The sequence below is a fragment of the Ranitomeya imitator genome, chromosome 2 (genome assembly GCF_032444005.1).
Source record: "Ranitomeya imitator isolate aRanImi1 chromosome 2, aRanImi1.pri, whole genome shotgun sequence".
NCBI classification, from domain to species: Eukaryota; Metazoa; Chordata; class Amphibia; order Anura; family Dendrobatidae; genus Ranitomeya; species Ranitomeya imitator.
Genome location: NC_091283.1, coordinates 763,300,645 through 763,325,238, shown reverse-complemented (window position 1 = coordinate 763,325,238; position 24,594 = coordinate 763,300,645). Strand labels below are relative to the sequence as shown.

Below are 24,594 nucleotides of genomic sequence, written 5' to 3'. Positions count from 1 at the left end.
CGTTCTGAAAAGAATAAATATAATTTGAAGCATTCATTCTCCTGTGGTCCTTTATAATAACACTGAGGGGAGGATGAGGGAGGGGTTATTTAACCTCTTGTCATTTCCTGTCCCTATTAGGAAAGGGGTAACATCCTCCAGGTGTGCTGTCGTGGTGGGTTACTAGAAACCGAATTAACGGTAAGAATAATTCTATTTTTTTTTTTTTTTTTTTTTTTTGTTGTTTGCTATTTCATCACACTTTGAATTTTTTCCCTGTTTTCCAGTACAAAATATGGTAAAACCAATGGTGTGGTTCAAAAGTACATTTTTCTGTGGAAAGAAACAATCCCTCACATGACCATATTGACCAAAAAATGAAAAGTTATGGCTCTGGGAATGAGATCAAAAACCTGAATCTTTAGGTCATAAGGGGATGAGGAATTAAACATCCACGGTGAAATATTACTGTAGCAAAGTAGACACACACTGTGTACATGCTGCAAATATTTTCAGCACAGAAACTGAACCCTTTTATTTTAAAGTTAACCTGTCACCTTGTTTTGGTGCTAGAAGATAGGGCCACTGCCTTTCAAGGCTTATATTCAGCATCCTGTAATGCTGTAGATCGGCCCCCAATCCAACCTGAAAGAGGGAAAACAAATTTTGTTACTCACCTGGGGAGTAGTCCGGTCCGATAGGTGTCGCAGGTCCCGGGATCGGAGCCTCCCATCTTCATGCGATGCCTTCATCCTGCTTGCTTCGTGCCACGCTCCTGTGCAGGCGTACTGATCTGCCCTGTTGAGGGAAGAGCAAAGTACTGCAGTGCGCAGGTGCCTGGAAAGGTCAGAGAGGCCCAGCACCTGCGCACTGCAGGAATTTGCTCTGCCCTCAACAGGACAGATCAGTACGCCTGCGGGCAGGAGCGAGGCAGGAAGCAAGCAGGATGAGGACATCACATAAAGTTTGGAGGTGTCCAACCTGCAACACCCATCAGACTGGACCGCCGCCGGGTGAGTATATTAAAAATTGTTTTTCTTCTTTCAGGTCGGATCAGGGGCTTATCTACAGCATTACAGAATGCTGCATATAAGCCCCGAAAGGCAGTGGCCGCATCTTATAGCGGCAAAATGAGGTGACAGGTTCCCTTTAAACTAGCAGCTTGCTGATGTTGGCTGTGGAAAGTGAGGGTTTTTTTTTTTATTCGCTTTTAAAGAGGAAGTGAAAATCTGCAATACAATCTCATTACTGGTGTGAAAACTTGTCAAATTATACTTGCTCTCCCAGTCTTCTGACGTTCTATGGTATGGAGTCTGGTGTTTGCTTACCGACCCCTGCCATGGCAAGCAGACACGCGACCACTACAGACACGCTTTGTGGCGCTCTGTGCAGTTGTAAAGGTTTTATGGTGTCGTTAAATTGAAATAAGGTTTGTGTATTGAGTGCTGTTTATAAGGGTCCCACCGTTTGAGGCCTGACACTGCATCTAAAGGTACCTTCACACTGTGCAACTTTACAACAACGATCCGTGACGCTGCAGCGTCCTGGATAGCGATCTCGTTGTTTGACACGCAGCAGCGATCAGGATCCTGCTGTGCCATCAATGGTCGGAGCTAGAAGTCCACAACTTTATTTGGTCGTCAGGTCGGCGTGATTCGTCATGTTTGACAGCAAAAGCAACGATGCCAGCAATGTTTTAACATGGAGCAAACAACCAGCGAGAACGATAAGTGAGTCGCCGTTGCGTCACTGGATCGCTCCTGCATCGTTCTGGTGTTGCCGTGTTTGATGTCTCTACAGCGACCTAAACAGCGATGCTGCAGCGATCGGCTCGTTGTCCATATCGCTGCAGCGTCGCTTAGGGTACCGTCACACTATACCATTTCGATCGCTACGACGGTACGATTCGTGACGTTCCAGCGATATCGTTACGATATCGCTGTGTCTGACACGCAGCAGCGATCAGGGATCCTGCTGAGAATCGTACGTCGTAGCAGATCGTTTAGAACTTTCTTTCATCGCTGGATCTCCCGCTGTCATCGCTAGATCGGTGTGTGTGACACCGATCTAGCGATGCGATCCAGCGATGTGTTCGCTTGTAACCAGGGTAAACATCGGGTAACTAAGCGCAGGACCGCGCTTAGTAACCCGATGTTTACAAACAGCACATACTTACATTCTGGTGTCCGTCAGGTCCCTTGCCGTCTGCTTCCCACACCTGACGGACACCAAAATGTAAGTATGTGCTGTTTGTTTTTTTTAGTTTTACGCTTGTAACCAGGGTAAACATCGGGTTACTAAGCGCGGTCCTGCGCTTTGTTACCCGATGTTTACCCTGGTTACCCAGGGACCTCGGCATCGTTGGTTGCTGGAGAGCTGTCTGTGTGACAGCTCCCCAGCGACCACACTACGATTTACCTACGATCACAGCCAGGTCATATCGCTGGTCGTGATCGTAGGTAGTAAATCGTATAGTGTGACGGTACCCTTAGTGTAACGGTACCTTAACTTAGTTTGTTTAATCTTGTGTTTACTGATTTTTGATAAGAGCACTACACTACTTTTTGTATCCTCAGTTTCTCCACACTCCGACATGGATTCGTCCCTTGATGGAATAATAACTGTCGATATGATAAAAGAGGAGGAGAAACTGGAGGAGGCGGCTAAAGTAGAAGAGCAAAAGATGATGGAAAAGGTAATATTGTAAAATAATTACCCCAGTTAACTTTCATTGTTAAAATGGAGCTTGGAGTCTCTTAACATATTAGTGCTATCTTAATGTAGTCCTCCATATGTAAGTTTTCTAGTTGCTCTGTAGGTTATTCCTGCGAGCAATAATATAAAAGGAAATAAAAGCTGTTCTCTTTTAGCAGAAGCTTACTATGGGGGTGAATGGGGGGGGGGGAAGGATTACATTTTTGGGTGGCTGACTGGATTAGTTTCATAGCTGCTACAAGTAAATGCTGTAACTACATTGTATTAAGGTACCTTCACACTCAGCGACGCTGCAGCGATACCGACAACGATGTCGATCGCTGCAGCGTCGCTGTTTGGTCGCTGGAGAGCTGTCACACAGACAGCTCTCCAGCGACCAATGATCCTGAAGTCCCCTGGTAACCAGGGTAAATATCGGGTTACTAAGCGCAGGGCTGCGCTTAGTAACCCGATGTTTACCCTGGTTACCAGCGTAAACATAAAAAAACAAACACCACATACTTGCCTTCTGCTGTCTGTCCCCGGCGCTGTGCTTTCCTGCACTGACTGTGAGCACAGCGGCCGGAAAGCACGGCAGTGACGTTACTGCTGTGCTTTCCGGCTGGCCGGTGCTCACAGCCAGTGCAGAGAAGCACAGCGCCGGGGACAGACAGCGGTAGGTAAGTATGTAGTGTTTGGTTTTTTACTTTTAGGATGGTAACCAGGGTAAACATCGGGTTACCAGTGAAGACATCGCTGAATCGGCGTCACACACGCCGATTCAGCGATGTCTGCAGGGAGTCCAGCGACGAAATAAAGTGCTGGACTTTCTGCAGCGACCAACGACAGCACAGCAGGATCCTGATCGCTGCTGTGTGTCAAACTGAACGATATCGCTAGCCAGGACGCTGCAACGTCACGGATCGCTAGCGATATCGTTCAGTGTGACGGTACCTCAAGTGTTCATGTGAGATAAGGAAATACTCTGCTGCTCACACTGGGCCGAATACACTAATGTTCACTGTACAGGCTGTATGTTCGTCCAGTGCAAGTCCCAGTAATGTACTTAATCCATCACACACAGGCTCGTATGTCTTGGGAAAGAGATTCCAATGAAATGCGGTTCAAGAGACTACAACATTTACTTGAGAAAAGCAACATTTATTCTAAGTTCCTCTTAACTAAAATGGAACAGCAGCAGCAAGAGGTAAGCCACCTGTGTATGATGGCCTTATGCATGTACCATCGGCTTTGCTACTAATTTTAAGCCATTTTGCCAGTTACAAATCAGTTTATTAAAGCATGGTTGTAATATTCTTATGCTCTATACTGTTGGTCACCCCACCTGCATGGATTGACCTCAATGGACTTGAGTCTACCTTCAACCTTAAATTATTTAAATTGAGTTGGTATAGTAACCCATATTGGCTGCAGAATTTTGACTATCACTTTTGCACTGCGTGTTTTTTTTAGGAAATCAGAAAGAAAGAAAAACTTGAAAAGAAAAAACAGAAATTGGCTGAAAAGGTATTTTGTTCAGTGCAATAAATAGCAGTTTAAATTAGTGAAGTGGCTGCAGCTTGTAGCCTTATTTGTGGTTCCACTTAACCCCTTAGTGACAGAGCCAAATTTTTGTAATCTGACCAGTGTCACTTTATGTAGTAATAACTCTGCAACGCTTCAACAAATCCCAGTGATTTTGAGACTGTTTTTTCGTGACACATTATACTTTATGATAATGGTAAATTTAGGTCAATATGTTTTGTTTATTTATAAAAATGTCAAAAATTTGTGAAAAATGTTAAATTAGCAATTTTCAAAATTTGAATGATTATCCCTTTAATCCAGATGGCCATACCACGGCAAACCATTAATAAATAACATTTCCCACATGTCTGCTTTACATCAGCACCATTTGTAAAATGTTGTTTTATTTTGTTAGCATTTTAGGAGGTTTAAAAATCTAGCAGCAATTTTTCTTTTTTCAAGGAAATTTACTAAAAAAATTTTAGCTACTTATCCAGGTTTGAAGTGACTTTAGGGGTCCCATATATTGGGAAACCTCCAAACGTGATACCATTTTAAAAACAGCACCCCCTGACATATTGAAAACTGATGTCAGGTAGTTTATTAACCCTTCAGGTGCTTTACAGGAATTAATGCAAAGTGGTATGACAGAAATGAAAATGTGTATTTTTACCACCTAAATGCCTCTAACTTCTGAACAGATTTCTACAGCCGTCAGACTCTAAGGCCGCTATTTGGTCATAAATTGCCATGGCAAACATCAGGACCACAAAATCGTGATCTGAGGGCACCAATTTGGATAAAAAGGAAGCCCTTACACTGTTAACCATATATAATGATGTAGTCCCTATTTACAGCAGCATCTAAGGGGTTAAACAGATTTGGACATTGCAAACACTGATTGTGGCTGATGCAGCAAGTTGTCAGCTATAGTGGACAGCTAACAGCTGCTGGATTGTTACCTGTATGGGGAGGCTATTCTCTTAAATCTCAGGTCAGTTAAGATGTATTGGCGGTCATTAAGGGGTTAAAGCATTGGCTTTGTGCTTTCATTAGTTTATAAAATGACACTACTTTTCTTTTACTGACATTTAGTTATTACGAGCTTCATTTATAATGGTCTCAGAGCTGATAAATGACAATACAGATCGTTTATTAAAACTGGAACAGGATGATGCACGAAATGTGCTAGGTCTGCTTTATCTTCTGAAATATTTTCTTTAAAGGGAACCTGTCATGTAAAATAACACTAACCTGCAGGTTCACAGCAGTCTGACACTACATGGCACCCTCCTTGCTCAGAGCCCCAATGCTGGGAGGAAATTAAATTTATTCCCCCCAGCAGCTGTCGACTTCCAGTTATGGGGATGGTGCCGACTCTGGTTCGGTCACCACTCGGTATATAGAGCGGTGGCTGTAACCGCACAGACTGGCAGCCGGCCCTAATGAAGAGCAAGCTGTCAGTAGTTAGTCGCCAATCTATAAATGAAAAGTTACAATATTTTAGTTCTGTCAAGCTTTAATCCTGCACACTAAAATCAGAACCATATAACAATGCATACTAAAGTTACTTCTTTTTCAGAGTGTAAAAGCTTCATCTGATGCTGGCAAAACAGGTGAGCCCAAGTCATTTTAATGATTAAGTTTGTCAGCAGTTTTCTCTCTTGTAAAGATGTCTTGTATTAAAGAATAAACTTAAACTGGTTATATCAAGTTTATAAATGTAAACAAAAGCAAAATACTTGTAAACAATTTTGCAATTTGCCAGTTATTAAAAATCCCCTTTTCAGGAATAGAAGGATTTTTTTTTTTTCTTTAGTGTAAGGCTGTTAACATGATTTTTTTTTTTTTTTATTGAAAATTTCCTCTGCATTTTACAGTACAAGCAAAGTCTGATATTTCAGAAATCTTTCGCACACAGCTTGTCCGGGTGGTACAAAAAAACACTAAAACCCAGGTATCGGTTTTCGGTGCCAAAACCTGCTGACATAGAATCAATTGTGGTGTTTGTTTTTGTTTTTTGTTTTTTTTTGTGCACTAACCTTTACCAGCTTGCACAAGAGACAATTGCACCATGACAAACACGCAGCAAAACCTCCTTTTTTGCAGCAAGTTTTACTGCCAAGAGCAGGTTTTTGCCTTGGGGGTCAAAAACACAATGTGTGAACATGGCCTAAAGCTCATTGTGTAGGTTACCCGTGACCCTGCAGTCCCAGCATGGCCGATTACATAGGTAAGGAGCACAAGCATGCTCTGCTTTACAGCCTGTTATGTACCTCTAAAGCTGACTGTGTCTGGCCAGCTTTAGGTTGTTTTTGACTGCATGTTTCCGCATGGCAAAAAAATGCATTGTCTTACTTTACAGTTCCAAGAAATTGTATGGGATATGTAGAAATCTCATGCCCACTTTAAGCACTTTACCTCTCCTAACTCAGTATTTTTTTTGGTTGTGCTTAAGAACTTTAGGGATTTTTTAAGTTTTTTTTCTTTTTTTTTTCCCCTCGTGATCCATATAATGGGTATTCAATGACAAGTATGTGTGAACTAGAGAATGAAAATTACGATATACCGTACATCAGCTTATTTCACAACTTAATTTTTTTTTTTAGCAAGGAAGAGAAAACTCAAGGAAAATTACAGCATTTCAGATGTTATGTCCAAAGAAGTAAGTTATTTTTTTGTTTTCATTATATAGTAGTACAAATCTAAAAAAAAAAAAATGAAACAAATGTGTAGTTCTTGTAATAACACGTGTGGTCTTTTGTGGTTTCCTTTGTTAGCACATCATATCTGCCTCCAAAAAAAGCAAGAAAGACTCTGAAGTATGTATGCACACAATTTGGTATCTTAATATTTGCAGCTGTACGTGTATTATATTAACCAGTTTATGCCACTCTGCAGGATGTCCTCGCCTCCAGGAATTTCACCGCTGAAGAATTAGAGCAAAATAAAGATTCCAACTCTGTCATTAAAGATCGACTGTCACAAAGTGTGAGACAGACTGCACAACATCTTTTTGATCCTGTTAGGAAAGTGGATAGTCAACCAGTCCCTTACCAGCAGCCAAAGTACTTCACTGGTGGTGTGATGCGGTGTTACCAAATTGAAGGCATGGAGTGGCTCAGGGTAACTTTCACATGTTTTGAGCTTGGTGTTTATCTTTTTGTGCTCTCAATTTGGATACAAAATTCCCAACAAACAGTTATCCTAATATAAATTGTCAGTTTGGGTACGTCTTACAATGCTTATCCCCTTAACGACTATACAGCGGTGCTTCTGGACTTTGCTTCTTAATTAAAACGACAGTTACTGTTTCATAACTCAATGGTAGACATTAGAGATGAGCTAATATACTCGTTACTTGAGATTTCCCAAGCACGCTCTGGTGTAGCCACCATAAGTACATGTGGGGGTTGCCTGGTTGCTAGGGAATCCCCACAGTAATCAAGCTGGCTAACAGATGTAAATCATTCAGCTGCGGCGATGAAAATAAATCTGAGCACTAAAAAATACTCTGAGGACCCCCGAGCATGCTCGGGAAATCTCGAGTCACGAGTATATTCACTCATCACTAGTAGACATCAGATATATTACAAAGTTGCTTATTTTCTTAGAGAGATCTGCTTCTCTATCTCCTCACTACATAGGAGATGGCAGCTGCTATTGCTGAGATTCTATCTCAGTAATGGTAAAGTCTGTCTGCACTAAATACAGATGTTGCCTCCGAAATGAGAATTTTGATCATGACCAATTGTCAGAAAGATGCAAATTTCTGATTAAAAATAAGTAACTCTATAATCTTGTGTACTACTGATTTAGGAAATAAAAATTAAAACTACTGGTTAAGTAATTTTGTATGAGAGATTCTCTTGCTAATTCCGTATAAACAAAACAAGTCTGGTGCGAATGAAGTAGTTGCCTTTTGCAGAGGCTTTGCTTTCAGGTCGGCTGTAGTGCAGACAACGAAGTCAAAGTGGTTGAAAGTGGTGTGTTTTTTGTTTTGCAATGATGTATTTAGAAGTTTGAGGCATATGGACGGCATAGGTTCCCTGCTCGGATCATTTTTGTATTAAATTGGTGGCTGTTCATCTAAATAAACACTATCCCCATGAAGAAAAAATACTGCTGCCTGGTTTCTATTAAAGGGAACCTGTACCCCGTTTTTTCGATATGAGATAAAAATATGGTTCAATAGGGCCTGAGCTCAGCTTTACATCAGTACCTTTCATATCCTCCGGTTCCCCACCTTTGCTGCCAAAATACCTTAGTAATCTCTCCGTTTTCGTATGTCAATCACCCCACTTGGTCCGATGGGTGCGGCCTAATCACTTTCCCCCCACTCCTCGGCGTGACAGACGTAACTAGATCTGTGAATACCATAGATCCCAGTCAGTTTCTGCGGTTGCGCATTCAATTAGCCTCTAGCACCTGCGGAGTATGCTTTGACCAACTGTGGGCAAAGCATGAAATCATTATTGCGCATGCGCTCGCTTTTGACCCTATGCTCTGTGCCCCGGAAGCATAGAAAGACTTACGGGGCACAGAACGTCAAGGAAAATGCTGGTTCATGCGCAGTAATGAGTTGAATGTTTTGCCCACTGTTGGCCAAAACATTGTGCACGCGCGAGACACCACTGCAATGTGCAGGTGCAGAAAACTACGCAACAGCAGGAAAGAAGATTCGCAAAGCCGGAGGTGGGGAGAATCGTCGATTAGGCCCCACCCATCGGACCGGGGTCATTGACATACGAAGACTGAAATTACTAAGGTATTTTGGCAGCAAAGGTGGGGGAAGGGGGATATGAAAGGTACTGATGTAAAGCTGAGCTCAGGCCCTATTGAACCATATTCTCATTGAAAAAAAACGGGATGACAGGTTCCCTTTAAATGACAATTACTGCATGTAATACTGTACTACGATCATGGTCTCTACCAACTTTTTTTATGCTGCCCTTGTATTGAGGCAGTATAAAATGTGTGACTGCCTGTAAGAAGTCTTAAAAATGTTAATTATATACAATATCTAATCTCGTATACTTTTCCACAGATGCTGTGGGAGAATGGGATCAATGGCATATTGGCTGATGAAATGGGTTTAGGAAAGACTGTCCAATGTATTGCCATTATAGCCATGATGATTGAGAGAGGTGTCCAAGGGCCGTTTTTTGTTTGTGGACCTCTATCTACCTTACCGAATTGGTTGTCTGAATTTAAACGGTTTTGTCCTGAGGTAAGTACTGACGAGATTGGTTTTAAAGTTGCCTGTTGCATCTATTTTAATGCAAGTCCTAGACAACCCCATTAAATATATGCATAATGATGGCTATCTATAGGATAGGTCATTGATATCAGGTTCAGGTCTTGATGCCCAGCAAACTCCATTTGCAGAGTGTTTTTGGATCTATAGTGCTCGGACAGCAAAGCTCCATGCACCGTGTAATCGTTCTTTGGTTATACAGCTTAGCCCATATTTAGCCCCTTAACGACATACACCGTACAGCACGTCGTGTCCCTCCCTTTGATGTGGGCTCCGGCGATGAGCCCACATCTTTCCTGGCACATGTCAGCTGTTCTGAACAGCTGACATGTGCCCCCTAACCTGTTAAATGCTGCTGTCAATATGACAGCAGCATTCAGTGTGTTCGTGCCAGAAGCGCGTCACTAATCCCGCCCATCGGTGACTCCATCACATGATCGTGGGTCGGCATGACAACCAGAGGTCTCCAGAAGACCTCTATGGTTGTCATAGCAATGAGCATTTCTGCTACGCACAAGCGATCTGATCATTGCCTGCGTGTAGCGTAGGCGATTGGGTTAGGTTATCACAGCTTCTAGTCTCCCATGAAGACTGTTGAAGCAAGTGAAAAGTAAAGTTATTAAATTTTTTTTTTTTTTTTAAATATAAAGGTTCAATCACCTCCCCCCCCTCCCTTCAAAGTAAAACAAAAAAATACACATTTAGCATCGCTGCGTTAAGAATCGATTGATCTACAAAGCTATTAAAAAAAAAAAAAAAATCCAATCGGTAAATGACATACTGAAAGGCAAAACACCAGAATTATGTTTTTGGTCACCGCAACATTGCACTAAAATGCAATATTGGGCGATCAAAAGATCATATCCACACCAAAGTGGTATTAAGTCAGCTCAGCACACAAATAAGCCCTCACCTAACTGTGGATCTTGAAAAATAGACGCTACGAATCTCAGAAAATGACGTAATTTAATTTATTTTATTTTTTTAGCATTCTTTGGAATTTTTTTAGTTTATTTAAAAACAACTATCAATGTTTGGTATCTACAAACTCGTAATGACCTGGAGAATCCTAATGGCAAAATACTGCTGAAATAGCCACTCGCACATGTACCAATTTGTGGCGTGGGTGGTAACCTAGTATTAAAGCTATACATGGATAAGTCTTGTATAAGTCGGTGGTCACACATGTAGTGCAGTGTCTGGCTTACAACCAGTTAGTGACCCCCATACTACTGGATCATGTGGGTTGCCCAGCACTATGTAAGTGCACCCCACAGGGACAGGCGCCCTAGCTTACAAGGACAACATTAATGGGCCTGGCTGCTTTCTGCAGAACAAGGATTTTGTGCATTAAAATATATAAATTGCATGAGGTGTTGGTTGATATTTTAACCAAAAATACGCAAGCTTGCAGCCCACGTCAAGGGTCCTCCTTGGCTTGTGAATTCCTGCACGAACATCAGAAGCACAGTAAAAAAAACATAAGTTGGTATTTTGCACCTTTTTGTTGCACCTCCTTAATCAATGGAGCTATAGTGCTTTAGTTTTGACCTGTTAGTAAGCTTGGCTACTTTCAATGTTTTTATTTTTTTGCTTTAAAAATGAATTTGCTGTTAAAGACATCCATAGATAAAATTTTAAGGTAATGTGCTGCAAGCACAAGGCCTGCCCACTGCACTTGCAGCTCGTTGGCATACAATTTCATCTATGAATTTCACTAAAACTGCAATATTTCTACAAGAAAAGTAAGGACTTAGCATTAAGGCTACATTTGCATTTCCGTCTTTGGCCAAGCTTTGCAATGCGTCGTTCTGTGGAAAAAACGCATCCTGCAAAGTTGCCCGCAGGATGCGTTTTACTCTGTAGCCTCATTGGGGGACACAGGACCATGGGTGTTATGCTGCTGTCCACTAGGAGGCGACACTATGCATAATCAGAAAAAGATTAACCATGGCTCCTCCTCTGCAGTATACACCCCTGGACGGCATTGGCCTTGTCCAGTTTTTGCTTAGTGTCGCATAGGAGGCACACCTAAAATTTCGTACCCCGTTTTTTTCCACGACTGGATTACAGATGAAGAAAAGTGGGTCTCCTGCGAGACTCCCAGCATGGCTCCTTCATCGGCCCCCTATTGTAGGGTGCCCAGTTGAAGTCGAGATGGCTAATTCCCCATGTCGCTCCTTCCCCAGTCCCTCGGGTGCTGGTTCGAAGTCGAGACCCCCCTTAACCCAGAAACCAAAAGGAATTGGGGGAGATCGAGGCGAGTATAAAGCCCCCTGAAGGTGACAGCAGCACCCTCCCTAATCCCCCTCTGGGGGCATTAGGTTGAGACGCCTCAGGTAGGGCCTGTACAGGCAGCACTCTGCAGCTCCCAGCAGCATGGGCCAGCACACTGCGCCTGCATCCAGGGACCCCAGCCCAGCTGCGGGCTCCTGTCGGGGCCGGGGGGAGTGCAGGCAGGCATGGCACATCTGAGACACAGGGCTCCCTGCGCCCTGTCTCTGTGGCAGCAGCAGGGGGGACCCTTCAGCGCACGCCCCACCGCTATCCTGCTTTTCAAATCTAGGAGGGTCCGGTTCAGATCCGATCCCCTCCTGGACTTTCGCGCTGGCCTTGAGCCCTCCTAGGCATCTGCGTTAGGCCGTGGCTTTGGCCAAGTTTCTTTTTTTTTTCTCCACTCTCCACCCTCTTTCTCCTCGGCGGCCATTTCTGCTGCAGGACAAGATTAACCCTGCATCTCCCAGCATCCAGGCCAGCCAGTCTCTGTTGTGGGGGGGGGGGGGGGGGGGAGGGCAGCACAGGACTGTGGATCCTCTGCTATGAACATTACCCAGCAAAGGGAGAGCTCGACTCAGGGGACGTGACGTCCCAGGCACATCCATGTCTCGGACAGGACGTAAGCAGACCCACAGGTGACGTTCATCTGCGTCATCCCATAGCAGTCATCCCACTCTAGGGGAGAGACACCGTAGTTCCAGGTCACCTAGACCGTCCCCTACCAGGGACAGACAATGCAGATCTCGGCAGCGATCCCCGACCAGAGAAGACCTCTGCCCCAGTACACCCACCAGGGGACGCCTCAGCAACACACAGGATTCGGAAGGCATCTGTGACTCCGACAAGGAAACTGAGGGGTCCCTGATCCCAATTCCCCCTAGCAATACAGCGCTAGTTGATGACGTAATCTCTTCCATCCATCGGGTGCTGGACATTTCTGATCCGCCCCCGGAGGCACCAGAACACAAGATTCCCTTTGAAGCAGTTCTGAAACCACCTAAGGTCTTCTCTAACCACCGTGAGTTTAAGGCGATCCTTTAAAAAGCAGCTCTCACAGCCTGAGAAGAAATACGCTAATCGCAAATATTTGGAGGCGAGGTACCCCTTCCCGCAGAAGGACACCAAAGAATGGACAGATCCACCTGAAGTGGACCCACCAGTCTCTAGACTAGCAGCACAGACCCTCCTTTCACTGCCAGATAGCTCAACCCTCAGGGACGCAGCAGACCGGCAGGTAGAACGCATGGCTCGTTCAATTTTCGAGGCTGCAGGGGCCTCCCTGGCTCCCGCGTTGGCTTCAGTTTGGGCTGCCAAGGCCATCCTGGCTTGGGCCCAAAATTTACAAGCTAGCCTCTAAGCATCTGCCCCTGAGCGGTCAGACCAAGCTGTTCAAATAGCAGTTGTAGCAGATTTCATGCTTCATGCAGCTCTGGATTCAGCAAGGGGTGTAGCGGGGATGGCATGAAACGCCATCACGATTCGGCGTATCCTCTGGCTGGGGGAATGGAAACCGGACGCAGCCTCTAAGTCCCTCACGCACCTCCTGTATCAGTAGGTGACTTTTCGGTGAAAAGTTGGACACAATGATATCCAACACCACCGGGGGTAAGAGTAACTCTCTCCCTCAACTAAAACCTAAACGCACTTACAAGAAGCGTAACCAAACCTTTCGGAATTCTTCGGGCTGGTCCGTCTCACGTCCAGCACAAAATCGTAGCCGTTCCCCACGCAGGGACAACTCACGGTCGACAAAGGTCGGACAAGACCTGGCAGTCAAAAGCAGGCCAGTCAAAGCCTAAAGGAGGAAAACCAGACTTTCTCCTAATCATGATTCACGGACTCCGGAAGACATCCCACCCGTAGGCGGCAGACTCTTGCTCTTTCAGCAAGTCTGGCTGCCTATTACAGAAGACAGGTGGGTCAGGGAACTAGTGTTTTCCGGATACAAGATAAGTTCACCTCCAACCCACCGGACAGATTCTTCCTCTGTTCCCCCCAAAACTGCCAGCCAAGGCTCATGCATTCCACCAAGCGGTTTCCTCACTTCTTCAAGCCAGTCATAGTACCAGTTCCCATGACCGAGCGCTTCCGAGGGTTCTACTCCAAGCTATTCGTAGTCTCCAAGAAAGGAGGCAGCGTACGGCCCATACTGGGCCTAAATCAAGTCAACAAATATGTATGGGTTCGTCACTTCCGCATGGAGTCCCTTTGGTCCATCATTGCGTCCATGGAGAAGGGAGAATCTCGCCTCCATAGATATACAGGACGCATACCTGCATATACCGATTGCACCCACCTATCAGATTTCTCAGGTTCGCAATCGACCAGGACTACCAGTTCGTGGCTCTCCTGTTTGGACTCGCCACGGCTCCCTGAGTGTTTACAAAGGTCATGGCAGCCCCCATGGACGTCCTGCACTCCAGAGGCATAGCAGTGGTTCCATACCTGGACGATCTCATCAAAGCTTCCACCTTCAAGGACTGCGAGCTCAGCGTCTCAATCACAATCGACAGTCGCCTGGGCTGGTTAGTCAACTTACAAAAGTCATCGCCAACCCAGAGTCAGTCTGACCTTCCTGGGAATGCTATTCGACACCTTCATGGGTCTGGTGCTCCTTCCCAAGGACAAGGCACTGGCTCTCCGCCTAGGAGTTCGCACCCTCCTCCGCAACCCTTGATCTCTCCGGTTTGCCATGAGTCCTCGGCAGGATGGGGGGCAGCAATAGAAGCTGTCCCATTTGCCCAGTTTCACCTCAGGCCTCTCCAACTAGCCATTCTCAAGTCCTGGGACAGGAATCCTTTTTTCTCTCGACAGGGAGTTTAGCGAACGTCGTCAACCAGGAGGTCCCTGCACTGGTGGCTCAAGCCAACCTCACTAGGAACGGGGAAATCCTTTCTCACGGGACAATGGAAGGTCCTGACCACTGACGCGAGCATGACGGGTTGGGGTGCGGTGCACCTACACCACAGGGCAAGTGGTCACCAGTGGAAGCGACCATGCCCATCAAGATCCTGGAAATTCGTGCCATCCTCCTGGCGTTGAGAGCCTTCCGTCACTTACTGGCAGCCTCTCACATCAGAGTAGTCGGACAATGCCACGGCTGTGGCATATGTGAACCACCAAGGAGGGACCCGCAGTACCCAGGCAATGCGAGAAGTGACACACATCCTCCACTGGGCGGAAGACAGTGTCGGTGCTCTCTGCGGTCCACATTCTGGGTATGGACAACTGGGAAGCAGACTTCCTCAGCCGACAAGGAATGGACTCGGGAGAGTAGTCTCTCCATCCCGAAATTTTTCACCAGATCTGCCATCGCTGGGGGACTCGATGTGGACCTAATGGCATCCCACTTCAATGCCAAGGTCTCCAACTTCATGGCTAGAACACACGATCTGTGCTCGCTCGGAGCGGATACCCTGGTTCAGGACTGGACCCAGTTCCAGCTTCTGTACATTTTTCCACCTCCCCCTGATATCCAGAGCGGTAAGGAAGATCAAGCAAGAGGGAGTTCCAACCATCCTAATCGCACCGGACTGGCCCAGACGTACATGGTATGCCGGCATCATACAACTTACAGCAGACGCCCCCTGGCGTCTCCCCTACCGCCCTGATCACAAGGCCCGTTCTACCACCAGAACTCAGGGGCTCTCAATTTGACAGCGTGGCCCTTGAGACCTGGGTTCTAACCCAGGCAGGGCTCGCGCCATACGTCATTGGAACCATGATCAGGGCACGGAAGCCAGCCTCTGCCAAGATTTATTACCGTACCTGGTAAGCTTTCTTTACCTGGTGCAAATCTTGTGGCCAGACCCCACTCCCTTATTCCCTCCCCAAAGTACTTGGTTTTCTCCAATCTGGTCTGGAGGCCAGGCTGTCCCTGGGCTCGCTTAAGAGCCAGGTGTCAGCTCTCGGTGCTTTTTCAGAGACACATTGCTAACAAGCCGCAAGCAAGGACTTTTCTTCAGGGGATTTCCCGATTGGTTTCCCCTTAGACGTCCACTAGAAACGTGGGACCTCAACCTGGTCCTGACAGCATTGCAGGGATCACCTTTCAAACCCCTTAGGGAGGTCTCACTCTGCCATCTATACCAGAAGATGGTCTTTCTGGTGGCAATCGCCTCGCTACGCAGGGTGTCTGAACTGTCAGCACTCCTGCAGACGACCCTTTCTGGCTTTTCACCAGGACAAGGAAGTTCTCTGTACGGTCCCATCCATCCTTCCGAAGGTTGTGTCCAACTTCCACCTCACTGAGGAAACTTCACTGCCATCCCTTTGTCCGGTTCCGGTTCATAGAGTGGAGAAGGCGCTGCATACGCTTGACCTTGTCAGGGCATTGCGTATGTCTAGGACTGCGCCCTTCCGGAAGTCTGATTCTTTTTTTCCTTCTGGAAGGCGACTGCCAGGTTCTGCCAGCTTCCAAAGCTACCCTTGCCAGGTGGATCAAATCCATCATACAAGAGGCCTACGCCTTAAAAATTCTCCTCTTCTGGCCAGTATTACGGCACTCTACACGCGGTAGGGGCCTCCTGGGCCATTCGGCACCAGGCTTCGGCACAAGTGTGCAAGGCGGCCACTTGGACTAGCCTACACACGTTTACTAAACACTACAGGGTTCATACCCAGTCCTCGGCGGACACGAGCCTGGGTAGACAGGTTCTGCAGGTGGCGGTGCCCCAAGTTTAGGGCCTGTCTGCACAATATTCGTCCATTGCTTCCCACCCAGGGACTGCTTTGGGACATCCCATGGTCCTGTGTCCCCCAATGAGGCGACAGAGTAAAGGAGATTTTTGTGTACTCACCATAAAATCTCTTAGCCTCTAATTGGGTGACACAGCTCCCACCCTGTTGCCCTTTATGGGCCGTTGTTACTGTTGAGTTCTCATTGTTCTTTGAGCTCGTACATGGTTCATGCTACGTTCCTCCTAATGCTTTTGCATTAAACTGGAGAAGGCTAATGCCATCCAGGGGTGTATACTGCAGAGGAGGAGCCATGGTTTAATCTTTTTCAGATTATGCATAGTGTCGCCTCCTAGTGGACAGCAGCAGAACACCCATGGTTCTTTGTCCCTCAATTAGAGACTAAGAGATTTTACGGTGAGTACACAAAAATCTCCTTTCCCCATTGACTTGTATTACCGACGCATCGTGACGTATGAACACACGTTCCATACGTCGTGCACTGGATGCGTCGGTTTTTGACAGACCGTCGTAGCAAACGTTCAAGGGAACTTTTTTTTCGTACGTCGGGTCCTGCCATTTTAAGTGCACAGGCGTGGCCGGAACTCCACCCCCTCCTCCCTGGGACTTTACTATGGGCAGCGGACGCGTTGAAACACTGCGTCCGCTGCCCACGTTGCACAGAATTTGCACAACGTACGCCGCGCCGACGCTTAGCGACGGCTGTGTAACGACAAATGTGAAAGAAGCCTTTGGCGCCTTTTTATAGACATGCCATCCATTTGTATAACGTCAAGATGACTGCCTTTTCACTAAACTACATAGTTTAATTGTAGGCTTTTATTTTATCTTGTTTCCCTCTACTGGGTTGGATTAGGCTGGGTTCACATTGTGTTAAGTGCAGTCCGCTGATGACATCCGTTACATAGCGTTAGTGCCGCTATGTAACGGATCCGTTAGCGCACCCATTGACTGCCATTATGTAGCGCATCGCTAACATGTCATAATCGGCATGCGTTAGTGATGTGCCGTCATTCTGTGACGGACCCTCGGATGCAGTCTGTAGCGTTTTCGGATCCGTCACCGCTAGCACAGAGCATCTGCGCTAGCGCGATCGCATAAACGTGATCTTTTTCAGCACTTGCATTAACGCAAGTTAGCGTATGCACTGAACGGACTGCACTTAACGCAATGTGAACCTAGCCTAAATAAAGCTTATGTTGTGAAGTACTTCAATGTGTTCAATAATTATTTGTTCTTTCCCCTTTCAGATTTCGGTTATTTTGTATCACGGCACTCCACAGGAACGGCTGGCACTTTCAAAAAGAATTGGCAAACGAGAAGGAACCTTGCAAGTTCATCCTGTTGTAATTACTTCATTTGAGATTGCAATGAATGATCGACGTATTTTACAGGTATATTCACACAAATACTGTATTTTTCAGATAAGGGTTGGGTTTTTTTCCCAAAATTAAGTTTACCCCTTCCTTAGAGCAATTTTCCTTTTTCTTTCCAGTGGACATTCATGAGTTCTGTTTTGTTTTTGTTTGTTTTTCTTTGTTTTTTTTGTTTGTTTTTTTTTTTTGGGGGGGGGGGGTTTCTCAAATTGGTGCATGAGCCGGAGCGCTAAACTCCAAAAGCATCACTGATCGAGGTCCAACAGGTTATTCCCCACTCAGCTAATCGTTCAATGAATCATCTCTACGGTCCTACAGATCTAGGAACAATTCATCTCACATTAATGCACTTGTAGGTGTAAGATTTTGTTTGTTACATGCAGGATTCTATGCATCTCTTGTAGAGGATAATTTTATTTTACCAATATTCATTTAGCTTTGGGCATAAATATTCTTGTAAACCATTTTCTGCACAGGCAGCAAGTGCAATGCTTTATGCAGCGTGGTATTCTGTTTTGGGGGAAAAAGTGCTATTGCAATTTTTGGTTTCAACTTCTATTTTGTCCATTCACTTAGCATTTTAATAAATAAGTTTACTTTTTTTTTTTTTTTTTTGAAGCATTCTTTCCTTTGAAGCATTCTTTCCTGACTTTTGTCAGTTTGTGTGTACTTTAACATGCACTCATCTGATCCCATATTCTTTTATAATACAATTCCAGTGTGTTGGAACATTGGCAGTGACTGGCACGGGGTCTTCAGATACCCTTAAATGGTGCATAGAACAGTGTGCTTCCCTAGCCATTGACAGCATTTAAAGGGAACCTGTCACCCCGTTTTTTCAGATTGAGATATAAATACTGTTAAATAGGGCCTGCGCTGTGCGTTACAATAGTGTATGTAGTGTACCCTGATTCCCCACCTATGCTGCGCAATACATTACCAAAGTCGCCGTTTTCCCCCATGACGGCACACCTGAGAGAGGGGATCCGCCCAGCCAGGACAGGAAACCCTACTGAAAATAAAAGGGCGGTACCTCTCGGTCGCTTCAGTTGGGTTTCCTGTCCTGACAGGGACCCTCTTACTGAACACGGCGGTTCACTTACCCAGGTCCCGTCCCGGCGTGGAAGAACAGGCAGCGCCTGTGCGTCGGGTTCGGGGGTCTGGAAGCGCCGTCCGCGGGTCCTCCGGGTCTCTGCGGGCGTTGAGCAGCATGGTCAGAGGGCCGGGTTCCCTTCCATGGCTGCCACGCCGCCCTCCCCTCTCTGCCGGCATCCAGGTGCAGTGGCCGCTTCCGGGTCGCTCGTCTGACGTCACGCGCAAGGCACGCTGGGAATGGGCGTGCCAGTGTGACGTCGGGGGCGGGCGCCGGATCCAAGATGGCGGCGCCCATGAAGAGAACGCCGGCCGGTGACGGGGAACTCCAGCGGCACGGCAGAGAGTGGGAGGGGGTTAATTTTGGGCACCGAAGGAGGCGGGGAGTGCAGTGATTTTCCCCCCCCCATAAAAGGGGGTTGGACCACAGAAGACGCGCTCATGTCCAAAAACTTCACCATGGAAGTAGGACAACCGGAGCAGCAGCAGCAGCCGCCTTCGCAGCAGCAAATGGAGCTCTCATCAGATGCCTTGCCGAGCCACCAACATACCAGGAGCAGTCGTTCAAGTGGTAGGAACAGCAGTCGTCCCGTCCGGCAAGATTCGTCGGCGTCCAGGAGGGACGCTTCACGTGCATCTGTCCAGCCTCCAAAATCGGTACCCTTGATTGTCGGTAGTGGTGAGTGATCTACGTGAATGTCACCCTTATGGTAACAAGGTCCATTTTTGTCTGTTTTGATCACTAGGGGTCCAGGAAAGCTGGTGGTAAAACAAAGAACCGAGAGTGTGCCCTTTGTAAAAACCCGCTTGCAGTTCAGTGGCAGAAGGATCTCTGTGCTGACTGCATCAGTAAAACCATACAAGAGACCCCTAATTTTGCCACTAGCCTAAAAGCCATAATACAGGCTGAAATAAGACTCCTTGAAATTGGCCCTTAGCGAACCAAGAAGGAGAAGCCGTAAGGCGTCCAGACTCAGATGCCTCTCAGAAACAGGGGAGTCATAAAACATCCCGGTCTTCCTCTACCTCCTCGGCCTCTGTCCAGTCTTCAGATTCCTCCTCGGACAGTGATTCAGGAGGTCGTCCATGTTTCCCAACTGAGGACGTAGATAAATTGGTTAAAGCAGTTAGATCTGCAATGGGGCTTAAAGAGAAGACACCTAGGTCACTAGAAGATGTCATGTTTGGTGGCCTAGAAGAGAAAAGGAAACGTACGTTTCCAGTTAATGCAAAAATAAAGGCATTAATTGAGAGAGTGGAAAAAGCCCGAAAAAATGGGTTCTTTGCCCTCTTCATCCAAAAGGAGATATCCTTTTGAGGATAAAGACTGAGTCCTGGGAGAAGATCCCTAAGATTGACGGGGCAGTAGCCAAATGTTTAAAAAGATCATCCCTTCCGTTAAAAGACTCTGGTGTACTCAAAGACCCGCTTGACAAAAAAGCAGATGGTTTTCTGAGACACATCTGGGAAGCCTCAGCGGGGGGCCTAAAACCGGCAATTGCTTTAACATGTACGGCCTGTGCTTTAATAGTCTGGCTACAACAGATAGAGGACCAGCTAAGAAACAAAGTACCCAGAACTGACATCCTTGCAAACATATCTTTAGTGCAAGGAGCAGCAGCTTTTTTAGCAGACTCTTCTGCGGATTCCGCAAGACTAACGGCAAGAGCAGCGGGCTTGTCCAACGCGGCAAGAAGAGCCCTTTGGCTCAAAGGTTGCCCGGGGGATTTGCCATCTAAACACAAGCTGTGTTCTATTCCATGTGACGGCCAACTTCTCTTCAAGAAAAAACTTGAAGACATCCTGGAACATGCAGGAGATAAAAAGAAGGGTTTTCCCAACATCCCTAAAGATCCTAAAAAACCTTTTTTTTCGGAGGAGAAGATATAATAGAGGTCGCCCCCCAGGGGAGAGAAAAAATTGGGACTTTAGAGATAAGAGGATCGGGCTATATGTTTAAAGGGCCCTCCATCGGCAAAAAAATCCCCCCAATGACATTACGCCAGAAGTGGGAGGAAGACTCTCCCTCTTCTTTCCGGCCTGGGTAAATATCTCCCCCAGTATCTGGGTCACGAACATCATCAGAGACGGCCTAAAAATTAAAATTCGTCTGTCCTCCCAGACGAAACTTCATAATAACTCCCCGACGGAAGTCTCAGCAGGAACAATCTGCCCTAGAAACCGAGATCTTGGGACTTGTCCACAAAAAGGTTCTTCAGGAAGTCCCGGTTCAGGAAGAGGGAGAAGGGTTTTACTCCCCCCTCTTCTTGATCCAAAAACCGGATGGATCTTGGAGAACTATTATAAATCTAAGGAAGCTCAACCAATGCATAGAGAACTACACTTTCAAGATGGAGTCTATAAACACGACCATAAAACTTCTCTTCCAACACTGCTTCATGGCAGTAATAGACTTAAAGGATGCTTACTACCATATACCAATACATCAGGAATATCAGAAATACTTGAGTAGCTCTCTATATTCAGAATCGGGTAAAGCATTATCAATATACAGCTCTTCCATTCGGCCTGTCTACAGCCCCCAGAGTTTTCACCAAAGTGATGGTGGAAGTAATGTCATACCTCCGGTCCCGGGATATAGTAATTGTCCCTTATCTGGACGATTTCCTGGTAATAGGGAGGTCAGAGTCCCACTGCACTCATCAAGTTTCAGTGGTAACATCAACTCTAATGGAGCTGGGTTGGATAATAAACATCCCCAAATCCAGACTATTGCCAGTAAAAATACAGTCCTTCCTGGGGTTAATACTGGACTCCGAGCGTCAGCTCTGCCTCCTTCCACAAAACAAAGTGGACAAGATGATAAACCTGGCCAGTACAGCAATACGTCAACCCGCAATGACTGTCAGAAAGGCGATGTCCCTTCTAGGCTCGTTAACATCGTGTATTCCGGCAGTAGAATGGGCACAATTCCACCTAAGACAACTACAGTGGGAAGTTCTCTTAGCTCAAAAACTATTAAGAGGGCATTTAGAAGGAAATCTGTCTCTCCCTGAGCGTAAGGGATTCCCTAGCTTGGGGGACTGTAGAACACCACCTGACAATGGGGGTCCGGTGGAAAAATCCGGTCAAAGACATCATCACGACCGACGCAAGCGCTACAGGTTGGGGAGCTCATCTGAGATCTCACTCTGTACAAGGTACCTGGTCCATACGAGAAAAGAACTATGGATCAAACGAAAGCTATGGGCAGTGGAGAAAGCCCCAAGACATTTTCTCCCTTTACTCCAGGGTTGCCATACTTGAATCCTAACAGACAATCGAGCAGTGGTGGCATATGTCAATCATCAGGGGGGGGACGAGGTCCAAAGGCCTCATGAATGCATCAAAACTTCTATTCCAATTAGCAGAACAACACCTGTTCTCGGTCGGCACTACACATCAGAGGCATAGAGAACACTCAAGCAGACTTCCTGAGTCGCAGAGGCTTAAGACAGGGGGAATGGTCCTTAAACCCCCAGATATTTCAACAAATAGTCCAAGCCTGGGGCTCACCAGAAATAGACTTGTTTGCCAACTCTCACCAAAAAAGTCAGAAAATTCTGCTCCTTGAATCCAAGAGAACATCCCTTAGCAGTAGATGCCCTACTAATACCTTGGAAGTTTTCTCTGGCCTACGCATTCCCCCCGATAGTGATGATCCCAGCTGTGATCCGGATAATCAGAGAGGATCAGGCGAAGATTATCCTCATGGCTCCATTTTGGCCAAGGAGACCATGGTTCTCCCTTCTAAGACAGATGTCGGTAACAGATCCATGGATTTTGCCAGAAATTCCGGACCTACTAACCCAGGGCCCAGTAACCCACTCTCAGGTGAAGGGCTTCCATCTGGCAGCCTGGAATTTGAGAGGGCGTTACGAAGTCGCCATGGATTCTCACCAGGTTTAATCTCCACCCTGTTGAAAAGCAGAAAACCCATAACTTCTAGAATCTATGGTAGGACATGGAAAAAATTTCTTGACTTCCTGGGTGAACCATTGGGGGAGGTGGCTCCAGTGGGTCCTATCCTTGAATTTCTACAAGCAGGATTACATCTTGGGTTAGCAACCAGCACCCTTAAAGTCCAGGTTTCAGCCTTGGGGGCACTATATAACTGTAATCTTGCCTCAAATAGATGGGTTTCACGATTCATAAAATCTTGCAGTAGGTCTCGGCCGGTCGTTATTCCAAAAATCCCTCCTTGGGATCTAAATTTGGTCTTAGAAGCTCTAACTAAACACCCTTTCGAGCCCTTACAGGAGTTATCACCTAAGTTACTTACCCTACGTGCCGATATTAAGGCTACTAGAAGAACTGTTTTAAGGGTAAGTGATTTGCAAGCCCTGTCAATATCCCCTCCTTATACTCAGGTTTTTGATGACCGGATCGTTCTAAGACCAGACCCGGCTTATCTCCCCAAGGTGGTTCAAAAGTTCCATAGGAGTCAAGAGATTACCTTACCATCTTTCTGTAGTAATCCTAGAAATCCAGGGGAACAAAAGTTCCACATGCTAGATGTGAGAAGATCTATGTTACAATACATATCTATGACTAGTCAGTGGAGGAAAGACCAAACCCTATTCGTAGCCTTTCAGGGTAGCAAAAGAGGGTGTGGGGTAGCTAAAAGTACTATTGCTAGATGGATTAGGGAGGCCATTAGCTTATCCTACTCTGCGGGTGGCACTCCGGTTCCTGAAGGCATCAAGGCTCACTCTACCAGAGCCGTGGCTACCTCCTGGGCGGAAAAGGCTGAGGTATCAATTGATCAAATTTGCAAGGCTGCTACCTGGTCCTCACCCTCAACTTTTTTCAAGCACTACCGGCTAGATCTTTCTTCCTCTGCTGACCTAACCTTTGGTAGAAGGGTACTACAAGCGGTGGTCCCTCCCTAAGGTTTCATTCTACAAAAGTCTCTCAGGTGTGCCGTCATGGGGGAAGAGAAAACACCAAGGTTACTTACTGGTAGCCGGTTTTTCCGGAACCCATGACGGCACCTGTATATCCCCCCCCCCCCCCTTTATCACCCTTTCGGTGTGCACTATTGTTTTGGGTGCTTTTTTAGTTAATATGATGTGGTGTTGGATTGCCATGTGTACTAACCAGGGGGGCCTCTCATGCTCTGAAAACCAACTGAAGCGACCGAGAGGTACCGCCCTTTTATTTTCAGTAGGGTTTCCTGTCCTGGCTGGGCGGATCCCCTCTCTCAGGTGTGCCGTCATGGGTTCTGGAAAAACCGGCTACCAGTAAGTAACCTTGGTGTTTTTCGCCTGTCAATCAGGCTGGTCTGGTCAGGTGGGCGTGGTGACATCGCTCTTTTCTTCCCCAGCTTTCCGTTGGTGGTGTGCGCATGTCGCAGTGACGAATCCACTGCGCGCACGTGAAGAAGCAGCGCGCGATCTGCGCTATTACCCCCTATCATCGGTGGGGGCGGCCATCTTCCTGGGGCCGCGCGTGCGCAGATGGAGTGCTCTGCTGCACGGGGCTTCAGGAAAATGGCCGCGGGATGCCGCGCGTGCGCAGAAGAGATCGCGGCGGCCATTTTCCCAAAGCCGAGTTTGCATCTCGGCTTTGGGAAAATGGCCGCCGCGATCTCTTCTGCGCACGCGCGGCATCCCACGGCCATTTTCCTGAAGCCCCATGCAGCAGAGCACTCAATCTGCGCACGCGCGGCCCCAGGAAGATGGCCGCCCCCAC

At 46.6% G+C, this 24,594-nt stretch overlaps 1 protein-coding gene across 1 annotated transcript in view; it reads left to right on the top strand.

The window, feature by feature from the left end:
* The window catches only part of HELLS (helicase, lymphoid specific), a 58,554-nt gene that overhangs the window by 8,296 nt on the left and 25,664 nt on the right, over window positions 1–24,594 (top strand). The window contains exons 2-10 of the mRNA XM_069753399.1: window positions 2,556–2,674; window positions 3,758–3,880; window positions 4,147–4,200; window positions 5,783–5,816; window positions 6,810–6,865; window positions 6,981–7,022; window positions 7,102–7,326; window positions 9,248–9,430; window positions 17,683–17,826. Coding sequence (XP_069609500.1) covers window positions 2,556–2,674; window positions 3,758–3,880; window positions 4,147–4,200; window positions 5,783–5,816; window positions 6,810–6,865; window positions 6,981–7,022; window positions 7,102–7,326; window positions 9,248–9,430; window positions 17,683–17,826 — 980 coding nt within the window. The remainder of the gene's footprint in view (window positions 1–2,555; window positions 2,675–3,757; window positions 3,881–4,146; window positions 4,201–5,782; window positions 5,817–6,809; window positions 6,866–6,980; window positions 7,023–7,101; window positions 7,327–9,247; window positions 9,431–17,682; window positions 17,827–24,594) is intronic.